Genomic DNA, 12,785 nt, shown 5'->3' on the forward strand with positions numbered 1-12,785 from the left:
TCTTCACCCTTTGGTGGCTTACAAAATTGTTTCATTTTTCTTGTGGTTTAGAAATGTTAATCGACTCTGCCTTAGTGTCCTTCTCTGTTAATTTTGTTTGGAATGCCATCATCTTTCTGTATCTCTGGCTTCTTTCTCTTTTTTTCTGTTTTGTTTTGACTTTTTGAAATTTTCTTTTGTTGTCTTCAGCTTTAGAACATCTGTGTTTATTATGGGTTAAATTATCGTAGGTTGAATCTCCTTGCTCTGTTCTTCAGCTATTTAACATTCTATACCATCTCTTGTATTTGCATAACCATTCTGTTGTCAAGGTATTTCACAACTTTTTCTTTGGTTGAGTTATTTGCAATGTCATTTCTGCTTTTTCAGCTTCAAATGGTATGCTTAATTCTTCACTTTCCATTTTCATTGCACTAAACTCATTTTTATCTTGAGCCATTCTTATCTATACTAATAAAAGGGTAATATGCTAATTAGACTGGGTCAACTGGCCATCTTTTGGATGTCCGACTTCCTTCCGGACAAAGCCGTGGTTGTGGGGGCCAAGGCAGAGGCAGTTAAGGGCGAGATCAGGCTGGCAGGGGGTTAGGGGCAATCAGGTCAGCAGGGGAGGGCAGTTGGGGGTGAGGTCAGGGTGGCAGGGGAGGGCAGTTGGGGGTGAGATTAGGGTGGCAGGGGAGGGCAGTTGGGGGTGAGGCAGGCAGGCAGGTGAGTGGTTAGGAGCCAGTGGTCCTGGATTGCGGGAGGGATGTCTTCACAGGGATTGGGCCTAAACCGGCAGTTGGACATCCCCTGAAGGGTCCCAGATTGAAGAGGGTGCAGGCTGGGCTGAGGGACACCCCCCCCACCCCCCGTGCACGAATTTCGTGCACCGGGCCTCTAGTTTAATATAAATGTCTTTTCAAAATCTGAGTGTTTCATCTGTTCTTTAAATACTTACTTTTTTAAGTCATTTCTTAATTTTTTTAGACATTAAAAATAAATGAACTTTTATATAGCTCTTCTTGCTTTGTTTTCCTTTCCAAAATGCTTTTGGTCATAGTTTTTGTTGTTGTTAATAATTCTTTTTTCATGTTGATGAGCTAAGATTTGCTGGCACTGAAATTTTTTATTACGGTTATTGTAATTTGCATTTAATGAGATCTGAAGAAAAGGACCTCCTGGCCCTCTTAATCCTTCTTCTACATTCTTGCATTCCGAGACCCTATTCTATATGATGCTTGACACATCGCTGTGTGAAAATAGCTGATTAAACTTGTTGGTTTTTTTTTTTTTGACATTTTTTCTTCTGTTTTAGGGGCTTCACTGTGACTTTGCTTGCCTGATGTTTCAATACTTAGTAAATAAGCCTTCAGAAAAAAGGGTCAGGGAGATCATCGTTAATGCTGTTGAAATTGAGCAGGTAAGCAGGGAAGCTTATATATGATTAGCACATCACTTTCTGAAGTGTGTATCGTTCTATTATTAGGTTGACTCATATGAAACTGCCATTTTGCAGGTAAAAATAAAAATCAGCAATTTCGTATGGTCAATCTGATAGGACCAGTAGATAATGTATTACAATTATTATGTCAGTTTATAATTTGCTCTATATGTAAGTATTATACATTACTTTACGTATATAAAGTCTGTTTAAGGACTGTTTTTTTTCTGTCTCATTGACCTGTCAAATTTTGTGCCATAACAAACTATTTTAATTATTTTAGCTTTATGTTTTTAGATTGTTAGCTACTAGAGGAAAGTGATACTTTCTTGTTTGTTTTGTATTCTCAAAAATCTAGCAAAATATCTAGCTAGAAGCATGCACCAGATACTTATAGAATAAATTAATTAATTAATGAATAGTAAAACTCAATTTATAGCATGTAACGATCTATGACTAGAAAGATCTGGATGCTCCACTTAGGATGTGTTTTTATTATTTGAAAGAATTAGTTTAAAAGTAAAACAAATTTTAAAGAATGTTCTTAAATACTGCATAGTTAAACGACCAAACTTTTTATATTGGGAGAGGGGAAAAGCCATAAAATACATTTTGGTATCTGTAATCGTTTTGAGAACTAAGTCCAGATGGTTAATGTTTTTGTTTTTCCTCTATTAACACTTTACCATTGTCTTTTAATATACTTGGAGTACAGTTTATCTCCCAACCCTCTTCCAGTCTCGTTTTCTTTGTTAATTGTGTTTTCTCTCTTTTGTAATGTCCTTCCATAATTATGTTCTCCACAATGATTATCTTTGGTGAATCTTTTTCTAGATATTTCAGAACAAAGTATCTCCAAGTACCATAATTTACCCTGGCACCTGGTAGCTCAGTTGGTTTGAGCATCCTCTCAGTACGCCAACGTTTCGGGTTCAATCCCCAGTCAGGGCACATACAAGAATCAACCAATGAATGCATAAATAAGTGGAACAACAAATCGATATTTCTCTGTCTTTCTCTCGCTCCCTCCCTCTCTCCCTTCCTCTCTCTCTAAAATCAATCAATATAAAAATTAAAAGTGCCAGTAATTTGATAATTAGCTTCCATTTATTTTGGCTATTTGAGAATGTGAAATAATGTGAACAGTAAATATCCCAAACATTTTTTTAAAAATGGACATTGGCCCTGACTGGTTTGGCTCAGTGGATAGAACGTCAGCCTACGGACTGAAAGGTCCCAGGTTCGATTCCGGTCAAGGGCATGTACCTTGGTTGCGGGCACATACCCAGTGGGAGGTGTGCAGGGGTCAGCTGATCAATGTTTCTCTCTCATTAATGTTTCTAACTCTCTATCCCTCTCCCTTCCTCTCTGTAAAAAATCAATAAAATATATTTTTTTAAAAAGAAATCAACTTAAAAAAAATGGACATTGTTTGCCATGTTGAAAAAATTTAACCTAGTTTACTTTCCTTGGACAAGATTAGTGACTTAGAAGATTAATAAGACTAAAACTGTCCTTTTATTTGGAAGATACATACTTATTTCTTGTTCTGTCTTTGTACTATATTCTATTTTTCTTTTTCTCTCAGGAGTTCTTAACAGAAGCCTTGCCAGTTGGCCTCATTGGAATGAATTGTGTTTTGATGAAACAGTATATTGAGTTTGTAGCTGACAGACTACTTGTGGAACTTGGATTCTCAAAAGTAAGATATTTTAAAATGTATTACTACTAAGCTAAAATGTTATTGTCAAATGAGGTGATTAAAATATTGTATTTCAACTGAAATCATTTGTAACATCCTAGTTTACTTTTAAAATGTCCATTGCATTGTTTTGCATGAACAAATTGGCTTTGCAAAATCCTTTGAAACGTAAAATGAAATTCATAACAGAAGTAGGAGGCTGATAAATCTTAGAACTAATAAGCTCAATACATTGTTTTCTAATAATTGCATGTATTATTTAAAATCAGATTATTTTTAAATAATTGCATTTCATATGCATATATGTGTTTTACCCTCATATAAATCTCCATGTGTCTTTGTTTTAATTTTGGGGTTAATACTTTTTTAAAAATATATTTTTATTGATTTCAGAGAGTAAGGGTGAGGGAGCGAGAGATAGAAACATCACTGATGAGAGAGAATCATTGATCGGCTGCCTCCTGCACACCCTCCACTGGGATTGAGCCCACAACCTGGGCACATGGTTCATAGGTTGATGCTCAACCACTGAGCCATGCCGACTGGGCTGGGTTAATACTTTTAAATAGGAAATAGTTATTATGACAACATTAACTATCATAACTTACTCTTTGAACTCAGTTGTCTTGAAGTTATTTCTGTCACTTTGTTTATCAGATATAATGTATCTGAGTTTCGTAAAGAGGTGTGATTTTCACATGACTTAGCAGATGGAAGCTGCAGCCAGACTACCTGGGTTTGAATCCTGGTTCCACCGCTTTCTAGCTATGTGACTTAGGCAAGTTGCTTAAGCTTTATCTCAGTTTCCTATCCATAAAATGGAGATGATAATAATAATACCACAAAGGATTGTTTAAAGCATTTAACATAGTATCATAGTTACAGTAAAGGCACACTAAGTGGTCATGTTGTATTCAACGTAAGTGGAACATTCACAGAACTTTACTGTGTTCTGCACCATGGTAATTAAAAATTACTAGTATAAGTTTGATTTCTTAGCATGGAAATGTAAGTTTAAATTGTATTTAATGAGAAGCCTTATGAAATTCATGATTCTGGGTAATTATTACCGTTTTTGGTTACACATTTATTATTCTGGTAACTACAGAAATACTGTAAAGAGTCAGGTGAGGGAAAGGTTTTTGTAAGATAAACTATCCTATATACTAAAAGGCTAATATGCAAATTGACTGAACGGCAGAACAACCAGTTGCTATGATGCACACAGACCACCAGGGGACAGATGCTCACTGCAGGTCAGTGTGCTGCCTCCGTGTGGCAGTGCTAAGGATGTCCAACTGCTGGCTTAGGCCCACTCCCCAGCAGTCGGACATCCCCCGAGGGCTCCCAGACTGTGAGAGGGCGCAGGCCAGGCTGAGGTACCCCCTGAATGTACGAATTTCATGCTCTGAGCCTCTAGTATTTTATAATTTTAGTTGCAGCATTCTCTCTGTTTATTGATAAGTAATGAGAGAAATCAAGATTACAATCTTATTAATATGATCTCTTAAATTTATAAACTGTGTATTAAAAATTTATATTTGTTCCTAAGTTATACCAATGTTTGTTATAAGAAAATTAATTTGTTTACTTAAACCTAACGTGAACTCGCTATCCTTTATCCCACCACCATATCCTCACACCCACACATCCATGCTTTCCTGCTTATTGGAAAACCTTGGACCCCTGGGTCTAGTTTTCCCTTTGGGAACTTGCTAAATGTAGGTATGTAAACATGCCTCCTACAAAAGAAAATCTAAACACAGTGTAAAACATCATTTTTCACAGGCTTTCAACATATCTCAATAAACTCCCCAAAGCAGAAATTATACAGACCTCTTAGATTTTAATGCATTTAAATGAGAAAGTCATAATAAAAGATTGCCAAAAAGTTCCATCTACTTAGAAATTGAAAAGATATCCTTTAAAATGAGATTAAAAGTGAAAATATAAACTAATAGAAAATGTAAACTAAATGACAATAAGATTACTGTATATCAGAATTTATAGAATCCTCAGGAAAATTTATAGCCTTGAATGTATATATTAAGAAAACAGCAATTAAAATACATAAACTAAACTTTGAACTCAAGGAGCTGTAAGAAGAACTATTCTTAATGATGACAATTTTTGGTAAAATAAGAGATTACTTAAATTAGCAAATGGTTGTCATTTATACAGAATTCCAATTAGGAACCATGTTTATGATGTTTTCAACTTCTCTTTTAGTTTAGTATTAGTCGGTAAATATTTGAGTACTTCAGTGTGTCAAAAACAAGTCACTTAATTTCACTTGGTCTTAGTTACTTTGTCTATGCCATGAATGATTTGGATCAGATTTTTGGAAGGTTGCCAGTTTTAAATTCAGTGAATCTATAACTATTGGTCCAGTACTTTTTCCACTTATCTGGCTGTATGTGGTAGTGCAAATTTTCACTCCCTCCTAAAACACTATTTCTGACAGGAAAAATTTCACAGAATTCTACCACTCAACCATACTAGCAAAGAGGTGTGTGTGTGTTTTTTTTAATTAAGAAAATATATATATATTCCCAAAATATATACACACACTTTGAATAATTATAAAGGCAGTGTTCATTAAAATACATTTCATTTTTAAAATTGAGCTATCAACTGCTGAAGTATGTATACATTTTTTAGGACAATACACACGTGTGTGTGTGTGTGTGTGTGTGTGTGTGTGTATGTATAAAGATATAAATCACAGAGTATACAATTCATCTATTAATAAATGAAGAATTCAGTGCTTTTAGTATATTCACATTTATGCAGTTATCACAACAATCTGTTTTAGAACATTATTCTTATCACCCCACAAAGAAACTCTGTACCGATTAGCATTCAGTCACATCTCTCTTTCTCCCACCTCCACCTCAGACCTACGCACCATAATCTAATTTCTGTCTCTTTAGATTTGCCTCTTCTGTATATCCCATTTCTCATATAAGTGGAATCACACAGCATATGGTCTTTTGTGTTTAGCTTCTTTACTTAGTATAATGAAAGTATTATCAGTACTTTATTCCTTTTTATGGCCCAGTAATATTCTTTTGTTTAGCTATACCAAATTTTATCCATTTAACAGGTGATAAACATTTGGGTGATTTCTACGTTTTGGCTATTATGAATGATGCTGCTATGAACACTGATGTATAAATTTTCGTGTGGACATATATTTTCATTTCTCTTGGATATCTAACTAGAAGTGAAATTGCTGGGTCATATGCTAACTCTAGTTTTAATCTTTAGGGGAACTTTCAGACAGTTTTCTACAGTCCTGTACCATTTTACATTAACACCAGCAGTATATGAGAGTTCCAATTTCTCCACATCCTCACCAATGCTTGTTGTCTGCCCTAATGTGTGTGAAAATGGTATCTTAATGTAGTCTTGATTTGCATTTACCTAATGCATAATGATTTTCAGCATCTTTTCATGTGCTTATTGGCCTTTTGTAAATTTTCTTTAGAGAAATGTTTTCTTGTCTACTAAGATTCTTTGCCCATTTTTAATTGGGTTATTTGAATGTATTCTTATCTGTGGTGTTCATAATTTCTGCTGGAATACTCCTAAATTAAAAAGTCCTCTTTTATTGCCCCTCATGACTCATTAAAATATTTCACAGTTTCCGTCAGCTGTATCTTCACGTCTGCTTCTTGAATTGAGAAGCAATAAAAAAGCTTCTTGTCAACGTATGTCCCACTTTTTTGGAAAGGTCACTGTGAATAGGATTTATTCTGTCTTACCTCATCATGGTTCCTTACCTGATGTGATTATTCTCTTATGGAACTAAGAAATATTTAGTTCTACACTACACTGTTGGGAATTTAATCTTTTCTGCTATCATGTTTAGGTGACTACCTAATGGTAATACCTGTGAAAAATGTCTATAATATCTATGGTGTCTTAAATTTCTCAAGCTGAAAACATTTTAGTTGGTTGGTGTTAAATCTTTCATTTCCTGAGATAACCTCCTCTTCCCTTTCTACTTCTTAGAATACCAGAGATGCTCGCATAGTATCTTGAAGAGGTTAGTAGGTGATTTTAGTCATCTGAACATTTATCAGCCTTGAGCCTCTCCGGATCCTTAGGGAATAGGTGGTCCTGTGGGTGACTAGATAGGTGTTGGAGACACCTGAGCTCTGTTATCTGTTGCTCTTCTTGTGGGATATAATTTGGCTTCTTCAGAATATCTAATAACATTTCTTTTTCTTCTTTTTTTCAGATTTTTCAGGCAGAAAATCCCTTTGATTTTATGGAAAACATTTCTTTAGAAGGGAAAACAAATTTCTTTGAGAAACGAGTTTCAGAGTATCAGCGTTTTGCAGTGATGGCGGAAAACACAGATAATGTCTTCACCTTGGATGCAGATTTCTGAAACCCTTCCCTTATTTAAACTTATTGGTAAATAGCAGTCTATTTTTCTCTGCTTTAAAAAATATAAAAACAAAAAAATTTTTTTTTATGTATCTCCTTTAAGGAATTCCTAGGAGTTTGCTCAAAAGGAAATCCAAAACCAAATATCAATCCATTTGGATCTGTATGAATACACTCCAACTTTCCAGTTTAACAACCAGAATGTGATCTAAATGCTTTTGTTTTGTTACCAAAATATAAGATGGCATTATGTGGTGATTAATAGCTTGAGGTGAGGTCTCAGATATGAATTTGAGATTCTGTCCTTACTACTTTGTGTGACACTTGGCAAGTCAGTTAATTGCTCTCAACCTCAGTGTACTTACCTTTAAAATGAGTGTAACAGCCCTGGCCAGTGTGTCTCAGTTGGTTGGAGCATCATCTCATTAATCAAAAGTTGGTGGGTTTGATTCCTGGTCAGGGCATATGCAGGAAACAACTGATCGATGTTTCTCTCTCCCTCTCTCTAAAATAAATTAAAAATAAAAATAAATAAAATGAGTGAAATAGTAGGTCCTAAATTCAGAGAGGGCATGTGAGGATTTAGTCACAAAATAGGTGCTTAGTGCTACCACCACCACCACCACTACTGCTATTACTACTTGTACGTATTATTATTAATAGTGTTAATTGCAGTGATATTGTGATAAAATGCTCCCATCTCAAAGTAATTGTAATTCTAGATCCTAAGATCTAGTGTTAGATCTTAGTATTTTTAATGTTTGAGGAAGGATATAAAGATTTCCTAAAAATCATAATTCTCATTAATTTGAGAGTAACTTCTTTGAATTCCTCGGTATGTAGTAAAGGAAATTTGGTTCTTAGTTGCTTTGGGAAGGATACTTATGGAGTGGAATCCAGGAGGTTATCTTAATAGTTGGCCTTATGAGCAAAATGATTCTGCTCCTTTAGGAATTAAAAAGGGTAATTATTGCCAGATGTAACCCTGGAATGTTTAAAACCAGGCGAATTAGCTAGACGAGCATTTCCCAAAGAGTGTTTGAAGAGTTATTAGCTCTCTAATAACTCTTGTGGGGTTCTGTGGTCAGATGAGTTTGGGAAATGCTGTACAGTCTATTGCTCTTTACAGTGTACACTCAGTACATCAAAGACTGAGAAATTCTGTAGTAAGTAAACTTATTTCCCTCTGCATATTCCAAACTTACTTAACACAGATATGTTTCTCATTTGTTAGCATCTAACCTGACTGGCATTCCTCAGAACATACTTTGGAAAAAGCTGGCCTGGAATCATTTTATATGTAGAAGAAGGGCTTGTGGCTAAGCCAGGGAGAACCTGGTGGGGTTATGAACCATTTCAGATTTATGCCAAGCTGAGTCATGTACTGTGAGTGGGCTCATCTGTGTTTAATACTCTTAAAACTCTTTTTTTGCTGTTGTGAGATGTAGTTCTTTCAATGGAACTGTGCATGCTGCAGGGTAGCAGATGGTGCAGGAGTTGGAGGAAAGGCCAGAAGCCAAGCTCTCTGAGCAGTCTGCCCCTCTTTACAGTAAGGAAGTGTCAGAGGTCGCCTGAGCCCCAGCAGGCAGTGGGGTGCCCCACTCACAGCATAATATCATGTCATAAAATTCTGGAAGCTCAGATTTAGAGATTTCCTCTTTGTATAAATTTTTGCCCCATGCATGCCACAACTACCTAATTGATTAAAACAGGATGTTCTCAAGTGGATGCAAAAGGAAGTGACTATAACCTTATTTGTTAGCATAATATCAGAAACTTGAGATATCTGGCTGATAATACCATTTGTTTGTTCAGTGCTTCATAGTTTGCCGGGTGTTTTTACACCACCTCATTTGGTCTCGCAGCAGTGTTCTGAGCTTGACAGAGCAGCTAGTATTGAAATTTTACCAATGGAAAGAGTGAGGCTCTGAGAAGTTAAATGACTTGGCCAAGGTCTGTTCATAGTCACTATCCCTACAATGTAATTTTTAAAGGTCATTATGTTTTTTATATTTAGTCATTTGTCAACCTTCTTGATTTGATTTTGCTTATTTCCCCATTAAAGTATTATATACTTTAATTAAGGTATCATATACATTAATTAAAGTATCAAAGTATCATAAACATCTTAACTATATTCAGGTAATATGTTCAAATATATTTACTGCCATACAAAAGCTTAACATTTAAAATTGATAATATCTGTAATGGATGGAATGAAAGAAAAATAGTCCATATTTACAGTCCATATATCCTTTGTTTTGAACCCAAATTTTTCTCAGAGGTAATGACAGGTGCCTTAATATGAAGCTTATTTATAGTAGCAATAAACCTAACTCTGTTGAGATGAAAAAATTTTAATACTGAAATACTGGATTTTTAATACACTGGTGTATTACATTTGGTATTCTATATCCTTTCCCAGGCCTCCAGGTTGCATATTTATTTATTATGTTTAGTATTTTGGTTCTTAGTTTTGAAGGAATCAAGAAATTGTGGAATTTCTTTTTAGTATTATCTCGCAAGTAAAGAAAGAAAGTCAGAGTATGTTTACAATTTTTTAACAGCACATGTATTTAAATCATTGCTATAGTAATTAAAGTTAATTTTTTTTAGGAATATAAAAACTGGTAGTCCTATGATACATTGCATTTATTTAAAATGTTTCATTTTAGTATGTAGAATCATGTCTTAGAAGGATTTGGAGAGATAGTTGATCCAGTGCTTCCAGACAGGGCTGTTTTACTGTCCAATTATATACAATAATGAATCATTATTATTACAATACAAGCTTACCCCAGTCATGTCTTTATATATGAAATTTTTACAGTTGTCTCATTTTGGAAACTCAAGTTTTCTGCTTCTTTTGCCATTTTGTTTTTCATTTGTTCATTAAAAAAGTGATTATTGAAAAAGACAGCAGCTTGCATATTTAAAAAATAAATTATTTAATTATCAGGATCTTGCATTTCACATTTAAATATGCTAACATCACTGTCCTAGAATTCCCAAATTGCATTTGTGCAGATTAAGCTGAGGGCCAAGTGTCACTACCTGGTTTTCAGTGATAAAGAAAGGCTGACGGGCTACATGAGAGCCAGTGGAGTCCTCTAATCAGTTCTTGTGTCTTGAACTAAGTTGAGAAATTGGTAGCCAAATCAGGAACTCTTCCCACGCAGAATCTGCATATGTGGTACAGAAGTGAGATCTGTGTGTCTTTGTTTGAAGTGGTCTGCTCCTCTTTAGACAGCTACAGGTGTGAAGGGGAATCTGACATTCCTGAGGCTGCACGAAGAAAGAATTTAGGCCTTCGAATTTTAGGTTATTTCTATTAAAGAAAATACAGGTAAAAATGAAAGGCCAGAGAACGATTTTTTATACAGATAAAAATATAACAACTCAGTCTTTTTCTAAATTCTCAAGATTCTTAACTCATGCATTTGTCTTTGTTTTATGACCATGTTTTGATTTTTCCAAATGTCTGGTCATTTAACAAAGTTATTTGGTATCTACTGTGTACGGAGAGCTTTATCAGGTGTGGTATACCTAATATTTTTTGCTCAAATACATTATGGTCAATCAGGACAACCCTGCATACATAGAATTCCCCCCGCCCCCTCAAAGAAATGAGTTATTTTATTTTGTTTTAGTTTAGTTGAAATAAACTGTATCATAGCTACATTACTTGTGTACGTACTTTTTGAGTAAAAGTGTTTCTCTATAAGTACAGGGGCTATCCTAATCAAGAAATGTATATATTTCCCCAACCCATTATGAACGCAATAATCCAGTTTTTCTATATTTGCATCCCAGCAGCCAAATACTTCTAGAGAAAAGGTCACACACGATAACTTGGATCTACTACAAATTCATGATTACCCAATGTCTTAGTCCAGTCAGGCTGCTATAAAAAATAATAGGTGGCTTAAACAAGACACTTATTTCTCTCAGTTCCATAGGCTGGAAGTCCAAGGTCAGGTGCTGACAGATTCACTGTCTGGTGAGCCTCACTTCCTGGTTCACAGGCAGCTGTCTCCTCGCTGTGTCCTCTGTGGAAGCAGAGGCCAGAGGGCTCCCTGAGGTCTTCTGTTAGAGAGGCCCTAGCTCCATTCCTCTCTCAAAGGCCCCACCTCTAAACCCATCACATCGGGAATTTGGTTCTAACATGAAGTTGGGTGGGACACAAACATTCAGTTCATAGCGCCTACCTGAGCCCCTTCTTGCAGTCCTCCTACAATTTCCTGGTAAACTCCATCTCCATTCCCTACAGTTGCCTTTTCACCCTCTCTCCACTCGGCTGCTACCCTCACTTCAGAAACTGTCATTTACAGAGCACATGGGACCCACTTGCTTTATAGATGTCATCCCGTTTCATGCTCTTAAAGATCCGGTCGGGAAGGTATTTTCCCCTTCCTTTCACAGTTATTTGTTGAGTGTATCCTCAGTGCCAGGCGCCGTGCTGGGTGCTGGAGATCAAAGCATGAGAAGACATCCTGTCTGCTTCATGGAGCATAGTGGGGTAGACACATACCAAACAAGCGAAGTAAAGAAAAGGTTATTTCCTCCATTTGGGAGACGACTTCAGAGAGCTCTACTGGTCTACTCCTTGCTTCAAGCAGTTCAGATAGAGCCGGAATTGTGGCCCAGTTCTTCTTGATAGCAAAGCTCATGCTCTCTCCAGAATCCCCAGGTAAAGACATTGCTGTGTCTCTGATGGGCACAGAGTCCCGGGCCCCACCCCTTCAAAGAGCTGCATGGCCCGGGATGGCAGCAGTGAGACAGGGCCAGAGAGCCGGCAGCTGCAGGTGGGCTCAGGCTCCAGGGGAGAAGGCCGGTGGGGGTGAAGGTTAGACTCGGCCCCATCCTGCTAGCAGTTGCAGGGGGCCCTGTTGAGATCACTGGGGGATTTGGTGGGCAGGGCTGACAAGAGAATTTAGCAAAGCTAATTCCATCTAATTTTCCAAAAGGGGAAACAGCGACAGCATCTTGCCAGCTGCCACCAATGGAGAGCTCTGAGTTGCCCGCCCCCATGGGTCCCTTCTGGAGCTGGGGAAGCCCAAGGAGGCCATTGTGGCCACTGCCTTCCCTGGGGCTGGGGTGGGGGCGGGGGGACACCGTGCCAAGTATCCTTCTGTGCTCTGCCGGCCAGAAGCATGGTCTGGCTGCACCATGTGGGCCCCTGTTCCCCACTGCCAGCCTCTGAATTCTTGTGGGTGGTACCTGCTGGGGCGATGGTGGTGGAAGTGTTCTGCTGGAGCTCAT

General features: G+C 37.0%; 1 protein-coding gene across 2 annotated transcripts in view; it reads left to right on the forward strand.

Annotated features, from left to right (window-relative positions):
• RRM2B (ribonucleotide reductase regulatory TP53 inducible subunit M2B) overlaps nt 1-11,204 on the forward strand; it is a 32,031-nt gene extending 20,827 nt beyond the window's left edge. For both annotated transcript variants that reach the window (XM_070392776.1, XM_070392777.1), the window contains exons 7-9: nt 1,298-1,402; nt 3,012-3,125; nt 7,372-11,204. In XM_070392776.1, the coding sequence (XP_070248877.1) occupies nt 1,298-1,402; nt 3,012-3,125; nt 7,372-7,524 (372 nt within the window). In that variant the 3' untranslated portion in view covers nt 7,525-11,204. The remainder of the gene's footprint in view (nt 1-1,297; nt 1,403-3,011; nt 3,126-7,371) is intronic.
• Nucleotides 11,205-12,785: the final 1,581 nt, after the last annotated feature.

The sequence above is a fragment of the Myotis yumanensis genome, unplaced genomic scaffold, assembly GCF_028538775.1.
Source record: "Myotis yumanensis isolate MYYU_CA2020_CCGP unplaced genomic scaffold, mMyoYum1.0.hap1 SCAF_15, whole genome shotgun sequence".
NCBI classification, from domain to species: Eukaryota; Metazoa; Chordata; class Mammalia; order Chiroptera; family Vespertilionidae; genus Myotis; species Myotis yumanensis.